The sequence below is a fragment of the Bos indicus x Bos taurus genome, chromosome 16 (assembly GCF_003369695.1).
Source record: "Bos indicus x Bos taurus breed Angus x Brahman F1 hybrid chromosome 16, Bos_hybrid_MaternalHap_v2.0, whole genome shotgun sequence".
NCBI lineage: Eukaryota > Metazoa > Chordata > Mammalia > Artiodactyla > Bovidae > Bos > Bos indicus x Bos taurus.
Window position 1 is genome coordinate 71,967,950 of NC_040091.1, and position 13,151 is coordinate 71,981,100.

Genomic DNA, 13,151 nt, shown 5'->3' on the forward strand with positions numbered 1-13,151 from the left:
CACTCCCATGGCCTCACCCGCCACTTTCATGCCCTGTCTCCCACGTCGCAGTGGTTCTGTGCCCCCCTCCTCCCCTACGCCAGCTCACATTTTTAACTGCCTCTTGGGTACCTCCAGAGCTTGTCTCGTGCGCCCTGTCCTGCCATGCCACAGTCCACTATACCTGTGCGCTCCCCCACGTCTTCCTGCTGCACCTGGCGGTGGAGGAGGGGGGTCATCACATGACTGGTTCTGGCCAAAGGAAGGTGAGCAGAGATGGCTAGTGTCACTTTCGGTGGGGGTATTTAGTACCTGGTGACACCACCCGCTCCGTGTTCTCATCGCCACCATGATGCCAGAACAAGAAGGTGAAGAATCAGAATAAAAACAGTCTAGGTCCTGAAGTCACTGCTTAGAAAGAGTCTCCGGACCCTCACTGAACTGCTGAAGGAATAAACTTCTATGGGGAAAAAATTACTGAGAGTTTGGGGTGATCTGACAAAGCCCCTACCGTTAATTACCCCCACATACCTGCCTTCTTTATCTGGTAAGTTCTGACTTACTGTTCAAAACTCCAGTCCAAATGTCCCCTCCTCTGTGAGGCTCAATCTCCACGGGAAGGTCAGCCCTCCACTCTGCAACCTCCAGCAGTCCCTCATGCATTTGGCCCAGCGGTGATCTGACTCTACGGACACGTATCTATTTGCACGTCCGGCTCCCACATTTGTGCTTCTTCCACCCTTGTCTCCTCAGAGCCTTGCAAGCAGCAAACACTTGGAGTGTTTATTTACTGAAGCCAAGATTAGAGCCTTCTGGCTCAGGTGACCAGCAAAGCCCGAGGCAGCATTTTCAGAGTCATCGTGGTCTCTGCACTGTGCTAGGCATGGTGGGAGGAGGCAGGAAGAGTCAGCAGCTCTGTCGCCCACCTCGAGGAGGGTTTTTTATCTTTTGGTCCTCTGTGCCCCATTACCTCCCATCTTCATTCAAGGACGGCTTCCACATACAAATTACCTGGTCTTTTCAAGAACTATCAGCAAAAACATTTCTCTGAGGGCGAGATCAAAGGGGTACGGAGGTAACAAGATGAAAGCCCAACAGGGCTCTCTCCTGGTCCCTCTGAGCCTGGCTCACCCAAGCCCGCCACAGTTTACACACATGGCCTGGCACCCTGGGACCATGCAGCTGTGTCTGGTTATTTCTGATGTGAAAAGCATCACTGGCTCACTGGGGACCCAGATGTGGAGATAACACCCTAGCCATGACCGGGTCACGTCATCACCACTTGGCAAAACTTGCCAAACCAAAAGCACAAAACCATGTCACTGGTCAGGGCAAGAGAACAAGGGATCTTGGCTCTGAACACACAGTGAACTGGCTGAGTAATGTGCTCCGTGAGTTGTTCCTATTCTTCCAGGTCTTTTCAGGGAGTGATGCAACGCTCGGCTTTAGCCCAAAGGAGAGGGTGAACACAAATAAAGGATGATCAACTATTAATGCAATCTTTTCACAATAATGCCCACCAACTAGCACTTTACCTGCTGCAGGTGTGATGGTGCTGTGGACATGGAGACATATATGAACACTGAACACATGTTCATTAAATGTGAGGCTGGCTGCTGGTGCCGGCAAACCAGTGTCCAGACAAAAAGATCCACAACGAAGAGGTGTGGCCAGCCAGGCACTGTGCCCACAGCAGCAGGAGACCACAAAGGGGCTTCTAGAACATTCTCCTGGTAGGACTTTCAGAGTAGTCAGTGGAACAAAGTCAAACTCTTCAGTATAATGAAGGCTGATCTACAGACAGTAGGGAAGATTAGGAAAAATGTTTAAATTGGAGACATGACCTAGCAGCAGAGAAAGATTTTGAGAGAGTTGGATGGTCCATCTCGAAGTTAAGTATCAGCATAGCAGACAAGAGGTACATCAAAACAGAGGACAGCTAAAGCCACAGCTAAACCCAGGACTTTGCCCTGGCTGGTGTTTTTACAGGTCACACACCGTGAACAAGGCAAGGAATGCCTCCGCCTGCCCCACACGTGATACCGACTGCATAAATGCGGAAAACAAGAAGCTGTCTGAGAACAGCAACTTACCTTGTATGAAGATCCTATCCCAGTAGATTTCCCCGACTTGACTGCCCCCAAGAAACACCAGGTTGGACAGAATCAGCATGGAGGTGGAACAAGAGGCAAGAGCAGCATGCAATCGCCGGCGAGCTCCTGGGGAGAGGAACTGGGCCTGGGGGAAAAAGGCGAGAAGGCATCTCATCACAAGGGTAGAAAAAATCGGGCTGAGACGTCACGCAGTCTTTCTGTTACCAGCTCAGGATGCCTCCTTCTAGAGCCTGAGGTAGATTGTTATTTAAACAGCTTTTTTTTTTTTTTTTGAAAAATTACTATTTCTGCAAGATGCTCATTCTGGTCTAAGGAACGCAGTGACACACTCCCGAGTTGCTTCCTACTGCCAAAATGGGCTTCCTCCTGACACGTGTAACACAAACACCAAACCTAGTTGTTTCGGATCCAGCTGAAATGGCTCCACACGTTTCCTACACATTAAATCTATAGGTACAAGAACTGTTTAAACTGCTCTCCATGACAACAAGAACAATGCCATGTGATGAGTCAAGATGAGGGCGATCTTCTGAGGGAGTTAACCAGACCCTGGGAAGCCCCTGCCCCATAAATCTGACCCACTATTAAGGAGGAACCCCACTAAGAGCATGCAGCAGAATCAGAACAAGCCAACCCCATTTCTGGAATCAGAGTTCAGGGTGCCAGACCCATTGACAGTGAACTTGTCGGAGTATGAGAGAATCGTGTCTAATGCCAGCACTGGAAATACGCAGGAACTGGAGAGACGTTTTCCAGCAATGATGGTAAAGAGTTCTGCTCATCCATCCCAGGTCTTCACTGCACTTCCCCCGCCCCTTTTAATATTTTCTCAGGGATTTCATAAAGTAAACAAAGCCTTTATTCTTCAGGGTTCATCTTTCTGGTACCCTACTGAGTGAGATCACTGTGACGTGCCTGGCATGTTTGAGCCCCAGCAGCACGTGCACAGGGAGTGTCCTTCAGGACTGCAGATTTAGAATGAGAACCAGGTGGAGCACAACCCAGGGTTTCTGACAAATACCACAGCCTAAGCCAGAGACACAGAGAGGGAGCAAGGGTTCCAGAGATTGTTCCTGAACACATTCCTGAAGCCTGCCCATCTCTGGGGTCACTTGCATTTGATTTCAGCTGTGCTCCAGTGGCAAACAAAATTCTAAATTGCCCAAATCTATAGCAGGCAAAAGGACTAAGCCAGAGCGTGAGTCTCCAGCAGGAACCACTTATTCCTGGTGACCCTGCTGAGGATCACCTGTGGCTATTCTGAAAGCCCCGATCAGTATCCTCTGAAAAGTGCTGAGAAATGAATTCCTGATCCCTGCCCGTTTCTCTCCTGCCAGTCACAGGTCTGGTCTGCATGCTCAGATATACCTGCTCCCTTATGGCTCCCCATTCATGGCTCTCTCCTCCAGCATCATTTTGGAGCATGGTTTTGCTGCCACCATATGTGAGAGGTGTGGCATTCCCATAGATAAGTTGTACAGCAGGCATTGACTAAGTTGTTTGCCTGCCCCTGGTTGTTCTGGAAAGCTCTCAAGCGGTGCTGACATGCCCCTGGTTAGAGGCCACCAGACAAGATGACCTCTAGTCTCTCCCCTACTCTAAGAGGCCACAAGCAAGTACAGTGGATGCTGTCAAACAGGACCAGATTAGAGATAACTACAGAGCATAGAAACTGGTAATGAAGGAGAAATGGAGATGACGCATGTAATTCAGCACTTTTAACCTCTGAGAGGGCTTCCCTGATAGCTTAGTTGGTAAAGAATCTGCCTGTAATGCAGGAGACCTGGGTTCAATCCCTGGGTTGGGAAGATCCTCTGGGGAAGGGAAAGGCTACCCAGACCAATATTCTGGCCTGGAGAATTCCATGTATAGTCTATGGGGTTGCAAAGAGTCAGACACGACTTCTTCTTTAAAAGAAAGCAGAACCTCTGAGAATGAGGAGACATTAATCTTCCAGTTTCCACATTTCTGAGCAGAGGAAGATACTTCCTGAGTGTTACTGACTCAGTTAGCAGTGACTGAGAAGGCAGGGTAAGAGGAAGAGGGGAGAAAGGGGGAAAATCTAAAATAGATCAAGAAAATATGGGTGGCTATAATCCACATAAATGTGCCCAAATAATTCCAGTACAGGCACTATTGATAACACAGCTGATGTCTAAGGAACATGAGGAACTTCTGTTTAAACCCCATCAGGCTTCCCCAACTTCATATCCTGTTATGGGAATTCAAAGACCCTACTGATCTTTCCCCTCTTAATGTCAATTACAGAAGGGCACAAGTTGCCTGGTTAAAGCTCAAAGTGGTTCTCCTTTTGTGGGAAATGGTAACAAATATTAAATAATCAACACAGAGATAACGAGCGAGGAAAATACCCCTTGCCTTGGGTTGCTAAACGGGGCTGTGTTTAGCAACCAGGTTACCTGGTCACCTGCCAGGTTACCTGGTACTGGCCAGGGTCAGGGTGTGGTGAGATGCACAGTTGGGGGGCAGGAGACAGAAGTTGGGGGGACAGGAGACACAGCAAGGGAAGAGGTGCCAAGGTGAGTGAGTGCTGGACACACAGGGATCCTCTTTCCAGCACCTGAGGCCCTGGTTCCTACGGCTCTTCCTTTGATTCTCTGATTACCCCAGTATCTCTCTCAGCTACATGATTCAGTAAGTTCCTCTTTCTGCTTAGGAAAAACAAAACTCAGAATAATAGCAAATGCAAAGGAGCCTCTGATCTCAGAGACAAGAGGGAAGATGCAAAATCTGAAGTGACACACTACAATTCAATCTTTAGAAATAGTTCATTTATTTTAGAAAACTAACAAGAATGTTAAAAGCATGGGCTGTTGGAACCAATAAGCTAGAAAGACTTAAGGAGAAATGAAGATGCTCACAGGCAATTCTTAATTACCCCCGGGGCACGCGGGTGGCAGACAAAATAGATGATGATACAGAAAAGCCAAAAACCTAATTTTAACTAAAAGCCCCATCCTCTGAACTGACAAAATTAGCCCTGCCAACAAGAAGCACACTTGACAGAACACTGCATCTCCTCATGGTGAATCACTGGGAGGGCAGAATGACAGGCCAGAAGGAAGGAAAAAGAGAACCTGTCCGGATGACCCACAGGAGGGTAATAATTAACAGCGAAGGGGATGCAAGTCTTGGCTGCATCCCGTCTTCCCTCTTCAGGTTCCCTGGACACACTGGGGAAGGTGATAGATTTGACATCGGGGATTTCTTTCTATCTTGGGCACCATCTGGCATTTGCCACTGGTTTTCAAGAACCCTAGGGATTGAGTACCATATTCAAGGTTTCCAGAAGCAAAAATGCCATCTGGTTAAGGCTGGAAGGGTATACTCCCTTGGCCCAGCCAGCTCCATCAATAAATACAACTTTCTGAGTCCCTGGGACCCTCAGGGTCAAAGTTTCCACTTTAAGCACTTCTTTCCTTTTGCACACTCTCCCCTGAAGTCCTGTGGTGACTACTGTCATCACCCCTGTGATCCTTCATATCCTCTGGGATGTTAGGTCCATGTGCAGGGTCAAGCCTCACAGGTTAGTCACCCATCCTCCTGGCTTCAGTTCAGTTGCTCAGTCGTGTGGACTGCAGCATGCCAGGCTTCCCTGTCCATCACCAACTGCCGGAGCCTACTCAAACTCATGTCCATTGAGTCAGTGATGCCATCCAACCATCTCATCCTCTGTCGTCCCCTTCTCCTCCTGCCTTCAATCTTTCCTAGCATCAGGGTCTTTTCTAATGAGTCAGTTCTTCCCATCAGGTGGCCAAAGTATTAGAGTTTCAGCATCAGCATCAGTCCTTCCAGTGAACACCCAGGACTGATCTCCTTTAGGATGGACTGGTTGGATCTCTCTGCAGTCCAAGGGACTCTCAAGAGTCTTTTCCAGCACCACAGTTCAAAAATCAATTCTTCAGTGCTCAGCTTTCATTATAGTCCAACTCTCACATCCATACATGACTATTGGAAAAAACATAGCTTTAGACTAGATGGACCTTTGTTAGCAAAGTAATGTCTCTACTTTTTAATATACAGTCTAGGTTGGTCATAACTTTTCTTCCAAGGAGCAAGCATCTTTTAATTTCATGGCTGCAGTCACCATCTGCAGTGATTTTGGAGCCTCAAAAAATTAAGTCTGTCATTGTTTCCATTGTTTCCCCATCTATTTGCCATGAAGCAATGGCACCAGATGCCATAATCTTAGTTTTCTGAATGGCTTAGGTGCTTGTCAACTCCCTTGGTAGGAGAACTCAGGTTGAGGAATTGTAAACTAAATCGGGAGGGGAAAAAAAACATTGTGCAATGAAAATCCATCATGTTGGTAAAGAACTGCCAACTTGATCAGATAAGGCAATGATTAGTAAACAGAGTTTCATTTTCGTAAATGTATCAGGACAAAAGAGAGCCCCATCTGGTCATGGTCTCTTCTCAGAGGATAGATGAGATTGTGTCCATCCAATATTCTGGCAGCAAAAAAATAAAACTGGGAGTGGCACTGCTCCCCAGGGGACGTTTGGAAATTGCTGGACATTTTTGGTCATCCCAAGGACAACACAATTGCCAAAAGGTAACTGTGGCATTTGATAGGCAGGGGCCAAAGATCATAAACACAATGCAACGAGTGGCACAGAATCGTTCTACCTAAGCGACAACAGTGACCCCTAGAGAAAGGGTTAAAAGTTTCCTTCTAACTCAATACTGAGCTAACCTCTCTCGAGGGCCATGGGGCACAGCAGCTCCCCGTTCTCTAATTAGGTTGTTGTTGTTAATTGCTAAGTTGTGTCCAACTCTTTGTGACTCCACGGACCGTTGCTCACCAGGCTCCTCGGTCCATGGCATTTCCCAGGCAAGAATACTGGAGGCAGCCATTTCCTTCTCTGGGGGATCTTCCCGTCCTAGGGCTCGAACCTGCATCTCCTGCTTGGTAGGTGGACTCTACCACTGAGCCACCGGGGAAGCCCTCTAATTAGGAGCAATGCCAAAAACGTGCCTCCTTTTCCCTGGGGCCTAGAAAAATACATCCCAGATCAGGAAAAGCATTCCTTCACAACACCCCAGCGCCAGCCCCCCTAACCGATCCTCTCTACCATCTGGCATCAAATTAGAGACAGGAGGGGCCTCCTGAGCCCCCTCAGTCACATTCAGACAAGTTGTACCACTAGTTCCAACCTCCTCGCACCCAGAGCCCCGAAACCCGGAGCACAGAGGAAGAACTGGAGGCTGAGTACACGGAAAGGTGCCACTTTGCTCCCCGATGAGGTTGACCAGTTCTCCCGTAGAGACTCTGACCGAGGTGACAGGCTGGGGCAGATTCTTTCCATGTTAACATCAATACAACCCACTCTTCAGACCCAAAAATGGGTAGTGGGCTTGGGGCCTGGATACAGTGAACCCCTCAGGGCATCCAGAAGTACATTCTCTGTGGCTCAGCTGGTCAAGAATCTGCCTGCAATGTGGGAGACCCGGGTTCAATCCCTGGGTCAGGAAGATCCCATGGAGAAGGGAATGGCTATCCACTCCATTATTCTTGCCTAGAAAAGCCCCATGGACAGAGGAACCTGGTGGGCTACATACAGCCCATGGGGTCCCAAAGAGTCGGACACAACTGAGCGACTAATACTTTCACTTTCCCTGGGTAACAGGCCTACGACAGACCTCCAGTTCCTCTGGGCGAGCTCGCTGTCTCTGACAGAAGAAACAACAGAGCTGGCAGGCGGAAACGTTCTAACGACGGTTCAGTGGCGGCTCCAAACTTCCGTCTAAAACACTGATTCCAAAGGTGAGGCATGTAACCCAAATAAAGGAAACCTAGGGCCCAGCTAAACTTCTGTCACTCAAGTTTGCAGTTCCTGCTGCAACATGCCTGTTTATTCTTATCTCCATGGCAACTCGTCTATCTTTTCCAGTCAACATCCTGTCCCTGGCAATCACAGGACTGGCCAGGCAAACAAACTGGGGCCTGGGGGGCTGCAGTCCATGGAATCTGGGTCAGAATGGATGCTCAGACGGCCACGGGGCTGAGAGGCAGATGGTGCATCGGGGCTGAGGGCTGCTGTGCTCCGTGGGCCCCACACTTGTCCACAGAGGGACCACACATGGGGCTGAGACAGGAGGAGGGGGCAGGCTAAGCATCTGGGGGAGCAGATGGGGAGGAGGAATGGCTGCTGGAGACGGTGACAAACGCTTGGCAAGTGGGACCTGATGCTATTTATTTTTAAGTGGGGGAGAAGCTAAAAAAAGGAACTGGGTGGGTTTGAGCAGCTGGACACAGTTCTTCCACATCATCACTGAAGTTTTTCATTTTCTAATAAAAACACTAACCAGAGGGTAAGAGAGGATGGACAAGGACATGGCAGAGGGGGAGACTGCACACCAGGGAGGGCGAACGAGGGGTGGACATCCCACAGGCCAGAAAGAGGAGATCGGAGACAGCAAAAGAAAAATGATGCGTCCTGTGAAAGAGAACGCTGGCCAGAGCGAAACGCTCAGGATTAGGAGGACCTAAATCCCAAAGTCATTCCAGGGTTCCTGCCCATCTCTGTTACAACCTGCCAGGACACTGCTCCCCTTGCTTCCTTTCTCAAGGCACTTGGGTCATTTCCACTGTCTGTGTTTTACCAGTTACCCCTCTTTCTCATGTTCCCACCAGCATGGTAAGTTCCTGAAGGATCAGTTCAGTTCAGTCGCTCAGTCGTGTCTGACTCTTTGCGACCCCATGAATTGCAGCACGCCAGGCCTCCCTGTCCATCACCAACTCCCAGAGTTCACTCAGACTTACATCCATCAAGTCGGTGATGCCATGCAGCCATCTCATCCTCTGTTGTCCCCTTCTCCTCCTGCCCCCAATCCCTCCCAGCATCAGAGTCCTTTCCAATGAGTCAACTCTTCACATGAGGTGGCCAAAGGACTGGAGTTTCAGCTTTAGCATCATTCCTTCCAAAGAAATCCCAGGGCTGATCTTCAGAATGGACTGGTTGGATCTCCTTGCAGTCCAAAGGACTCTCAAAAGCCTTCTCCAACAACACCTGAAGGATAGCGTGGCCTATATTTCAATCTGTATACTGAAGGCCCACTCTGACTCTGTGTGTGCTCAATAATTATCTTACAACTGTTTCTCCCTTTGCCTTACCTAAGTTCCAGAATTTCCTGACTTCCTTACTATCCCATCTCCATCCTATAGCCAAGCCAAATAAACATGAAGGCAGTCAGAAAGTAACACTTCCTTCCTATGTGTGTACAGAGCATCAAAAATTCACTGCTCAATGAAGTTAAATTTTCTAAGCTCTGTTTGCTAGTTCAATTCAGATCGAACTAGCAGTGGACGCTCCTGAGAGAGACAGAGTCACTGCAGTGGTAAAGACAAAGCCGGTTTTGCTTAAACAGAACAATTTAAGTTGTTCCATAGTTTGGATGTCCAGCTGAGTTTAAAAAAAAAAAAAAAAGAAGAGGCTATAACTCGGGATCCAAATCCATGCAGCACATGAAGGAATTTCAGAGGACTCTCAAATAACTAAGCGAACAACTGGTTCCTGGCACACTCGGAAAGCTTGGGCCGTATATTAAGTGGCTAGGTTCCTGCTAAAAGTTCTGGAATGGCTGACAAAACTGTCTCACCCTGTATTCCTACTCTTCCACTACCCACCTTCGAGGTGACTCAGTAGTAAAGAATCTGCCTACCAATGCAGGAGACGCAAGAGATGTGGGTTCAATCCCTGGGTCGGGAAGGTCCCCTGCAGTAGGAAATGGCAATCCATTTCAGTATCCTTGCCTGGAAATCCCATGAACAGAGGAGCCTGGTGGGCTACAGTCCATGGGGTCACAAAGAGTCAGACGTGACTGAGCACAGCCACGGCCACATCCAGGGTATTTCATCTCTGCTCTGGATTCTGTAGAAGTCTCTTTCTTAACTGACACACTGGCCTCTGACCTTTCTCCCTCTACTTCATGAAGCACATGCACTCTGACCCTCCACTATGCAAGGTGCTTTGGTGGTTGTTTCATTGCTTATGAGGAAGGGTAGAGGTGAGGAGATACCCCTCGTCCAAGGTAAGGAGTATTGGCTGCGCTTTGCTGGAGCAGCTGTGAAGAGATACCCCACGCCCAAGGTAAGAGAAACCCAAGTAAGATGGTGGGTGTTGCAAGAGGGCATCAGAGGGCAAACACACTGAAACCATACTCACAGAAAACTAGTCAATCTAATCACACTAGGACCACAGCCTTGTCTAACTCAATGAAACTAAGCCATGCCCGTGGGGCAGTCCAAGATGGGCGGGTCATGGTAGAGAGATCTGACAGAATGTGGTCCGCTGGAGAAGGGAATGGCAAACCACTTCAGTATTCTTGCCTTGAGAACCCCATGAACAGTATGAAAAGGCAAAATGATAGGATACTGAAAGAGGAACTCCCCAGGTCAGTAGGTGCCCAATATGCTACTGGAGATCAGTGGAGAAATAACTCCAGAAAGAATGAAGGGATGGAGCCAAAGCAAAAACAATACCCAGCTGTGGATGTGACTGGTGATAGAAACAAGGTCCGATGCTGTAAAGAGCAATATTGCATAGGAACCTGGAATGTCAGGTCCATGAATCAAGGCAAATTGGAAGTGGTCAAACAAGAGATGGTAGGAGTGAATGTCGACATTCTAGGAATCAGCGAACTGAAATGGACTGGAATGGGTGAATTTAACTCAGATGACCATTATATCTACTACTGCGGGCAGGAATCCCTCAGAAGAAATGGAGTAGCCATCATGGTCAACAAGAGTCTGAAATGCAGTACTTGGATGCAATCTCAAAAATGACAGAATGATCTCTGTTCGTTTCCAAGGCAAACCATTCAACATCACAGTAATCCAAGTCTATGCCCCAACCAGTAACGCTGAAGAAGCTGAAGTGGAACGGTTCTATGAAGACCTACAAGACCTTTTAGAACTAACACCCAAAAAAGATGTCCTTTTCATTATAGGGGACTGGAATGCAAAAGTAGGAAGTCAAGAAACACCTGGAGTAACAGGCAAATTTGGCCTTGGAATATGGAATGAAGCAGGGCAAAGACTAATAGAGTTTTGCCAAGAAAATGCACTGGTCATAACAAACACCCTCTTCCAACAACACAAGAGAAGACTCTATACACGGAGATCACCAGATGGTCAACACCGAAATCAGATTGATTATATTCTTTGCAGCCAAAGATGGAGAAGCTCTATACAGTCAGCAAAACAAGACCAGGAGCTGACTGTGGCTCAGACCATGAATTCCTTATTGCCAAATTCAGACTTAAATTGAAGAAAGTAGGGAAAACCACTAGACCATTCAGGTATGACCTAAATCAAATCCCTTATGATTATACAGTGGAAGTGAGAAATAGATTTAAGGGCCTAGATCTGACAGAGTGCCTGATGAGCTATGGAATGAGGTTCATGACACTGTACAGAAGACAGGGATCAAGACCATCCCCATGGAAAAGAAATGCAAAAAAGCAAAATGGCTGTCTGGGGAGGCCTTACAAATAGCTGTGAAAAGAAGAGAAGCAAAAAGCAAAGGAGAAAAGCAAAGATATAAGCATCTGAATGCAGAGTTCCAAAGAATAGCAAGAAGAGATAAGAAAGCCTTCTTCAGCGATCAATGCAAAGAAATAGAGGAAAACAACAGAATGGGAAAGACTAGAGATCTCTTCAAGAAAATCAGAGATACCAAAGCAACACTTCATGCAAAGATGGGCTCGATAAAGGACAGAAATGGTATGGACCTAACAGAAGCAGAAGATATTAAGAAGAGATGGCAAGAATACACAGAAGAACTGTACAAAAAAGATCTTCACGACCCAGATAATCATGATGGTGTGATCACTGACCTAGAGCCAGACATCCTGGAATGTGAAGTCAAGTGGGCCTTAGAAAGCATCACTATGAACAAAGCTAGTGGAGGTGATAGAATTCCAGTTGAGCTATTTCAAATCCTGAAAGATGATGCTGTGAAAGTGCTGCACTCAATATGCCAGCAAATTTGGAAAACTCAGCAGTGGCCACAGGACTGGAAAAGGTCAGTTTTCATTCCAATCCCAAAGAAAGGCAATGCCAAAGAATGCTCAAGCTACCACACAATTGCACTCATCTCACATGCTAGTAAAGTAATGCTTAAAATTCTCCAAGCCAGGCTTCAGCAATATGTGAACCGTGAACTTCCTGATGTTCAAGCTGGTTTTAGAAAAGGCAGAGGAACCAGAGATCAAATTTCCAGCATCCACTGGATCATGGAAAAAGCAAGAGAGTTCCAGAAAAACATCTATTTCTGCTTTATTGACTATGCCAAAGCCTTTGACTGTGTGGATCACAATAAACTGTGGAAAATTCTGAAAGAGATGGGAATACAAGAGCACCTGACCTGCCTCTTGAGAAATTTGTATGCAGGTCAGGGAGCAACAGTTAGAACTGGACATGGAACAACAGACTGGTTCCAAATGGGAAAAGGAGTTCGTCAAGGCTGTATATTGTCACCCTGTTTATTTAACTTATATGCAGAGTACATCATGAGAAACGCTGGACTGGAAGAAACACAAGCTGGAATCAAGATTGCCGGGAGAAGTATCAATAACCTCAGATATGCGGATGACACCATCCTTATGGCAGAAAGTGAAGAGGAACTCAAAAGCCTCTTGATGAAAGTGAAAGTGGAGAGTGAAAAACTTGGCTTAAAGCTCAACATTCAGAAAACCAAGATCATGGCATCCGGTCCCATCACTTCATGGGAAATAGATGGGGAAACAGTGGAAACAGTGTCACACTTTATTTTGGGGGGCTCCAAAATCACTGCAGATGGTGACTGCAGCCATGAAATTAAAAGACCGCTTACTCCTTGGAAGGAAAGTTATGACCAACCTAGATAGCATATTGATAAGCAGAGACATTACTTTGCCAACAAAAGTTTGTCTAGTCAAGGCTATGGTTTTTCCTGTGGTCATGTATGGATGTGAGAGTTGGACTGTGAAGAAGTCTGAGTACCGAAGAATTGATGCTTTTGAACTGTGGTGTTGGAGAAGACTCTTGAGAGT

The 13,151-nt window shown here is 47.2% G+C and overlaps 1 protein-coding gene across 7 annotated transcripts in view; it reads right to left on the reverse strand.

The window, feature by feature from the left end:
* HHAT (hedgehog acyltransferase) overlaps positions 1-13,151 on the reverse strand; it is a 354,446-nt gene that overhangs the window by 55,235 nt on the left and 286,060 nt on the right. For all 7 annotated transcript variants that reach the window (XM_027565683.1, XM_027565682.1, XM_027565686.1 and 4 more), the window contains one exon: positions 2,073-2,217. In XM_027565683.1, coding sequence (XP_027421484.1) covers positions 2,073-2,217 — 145 coding nt within the window. The remainder of the gene's footprint in view (positions 1-2,072; positions 2,218-13,151) is intronic.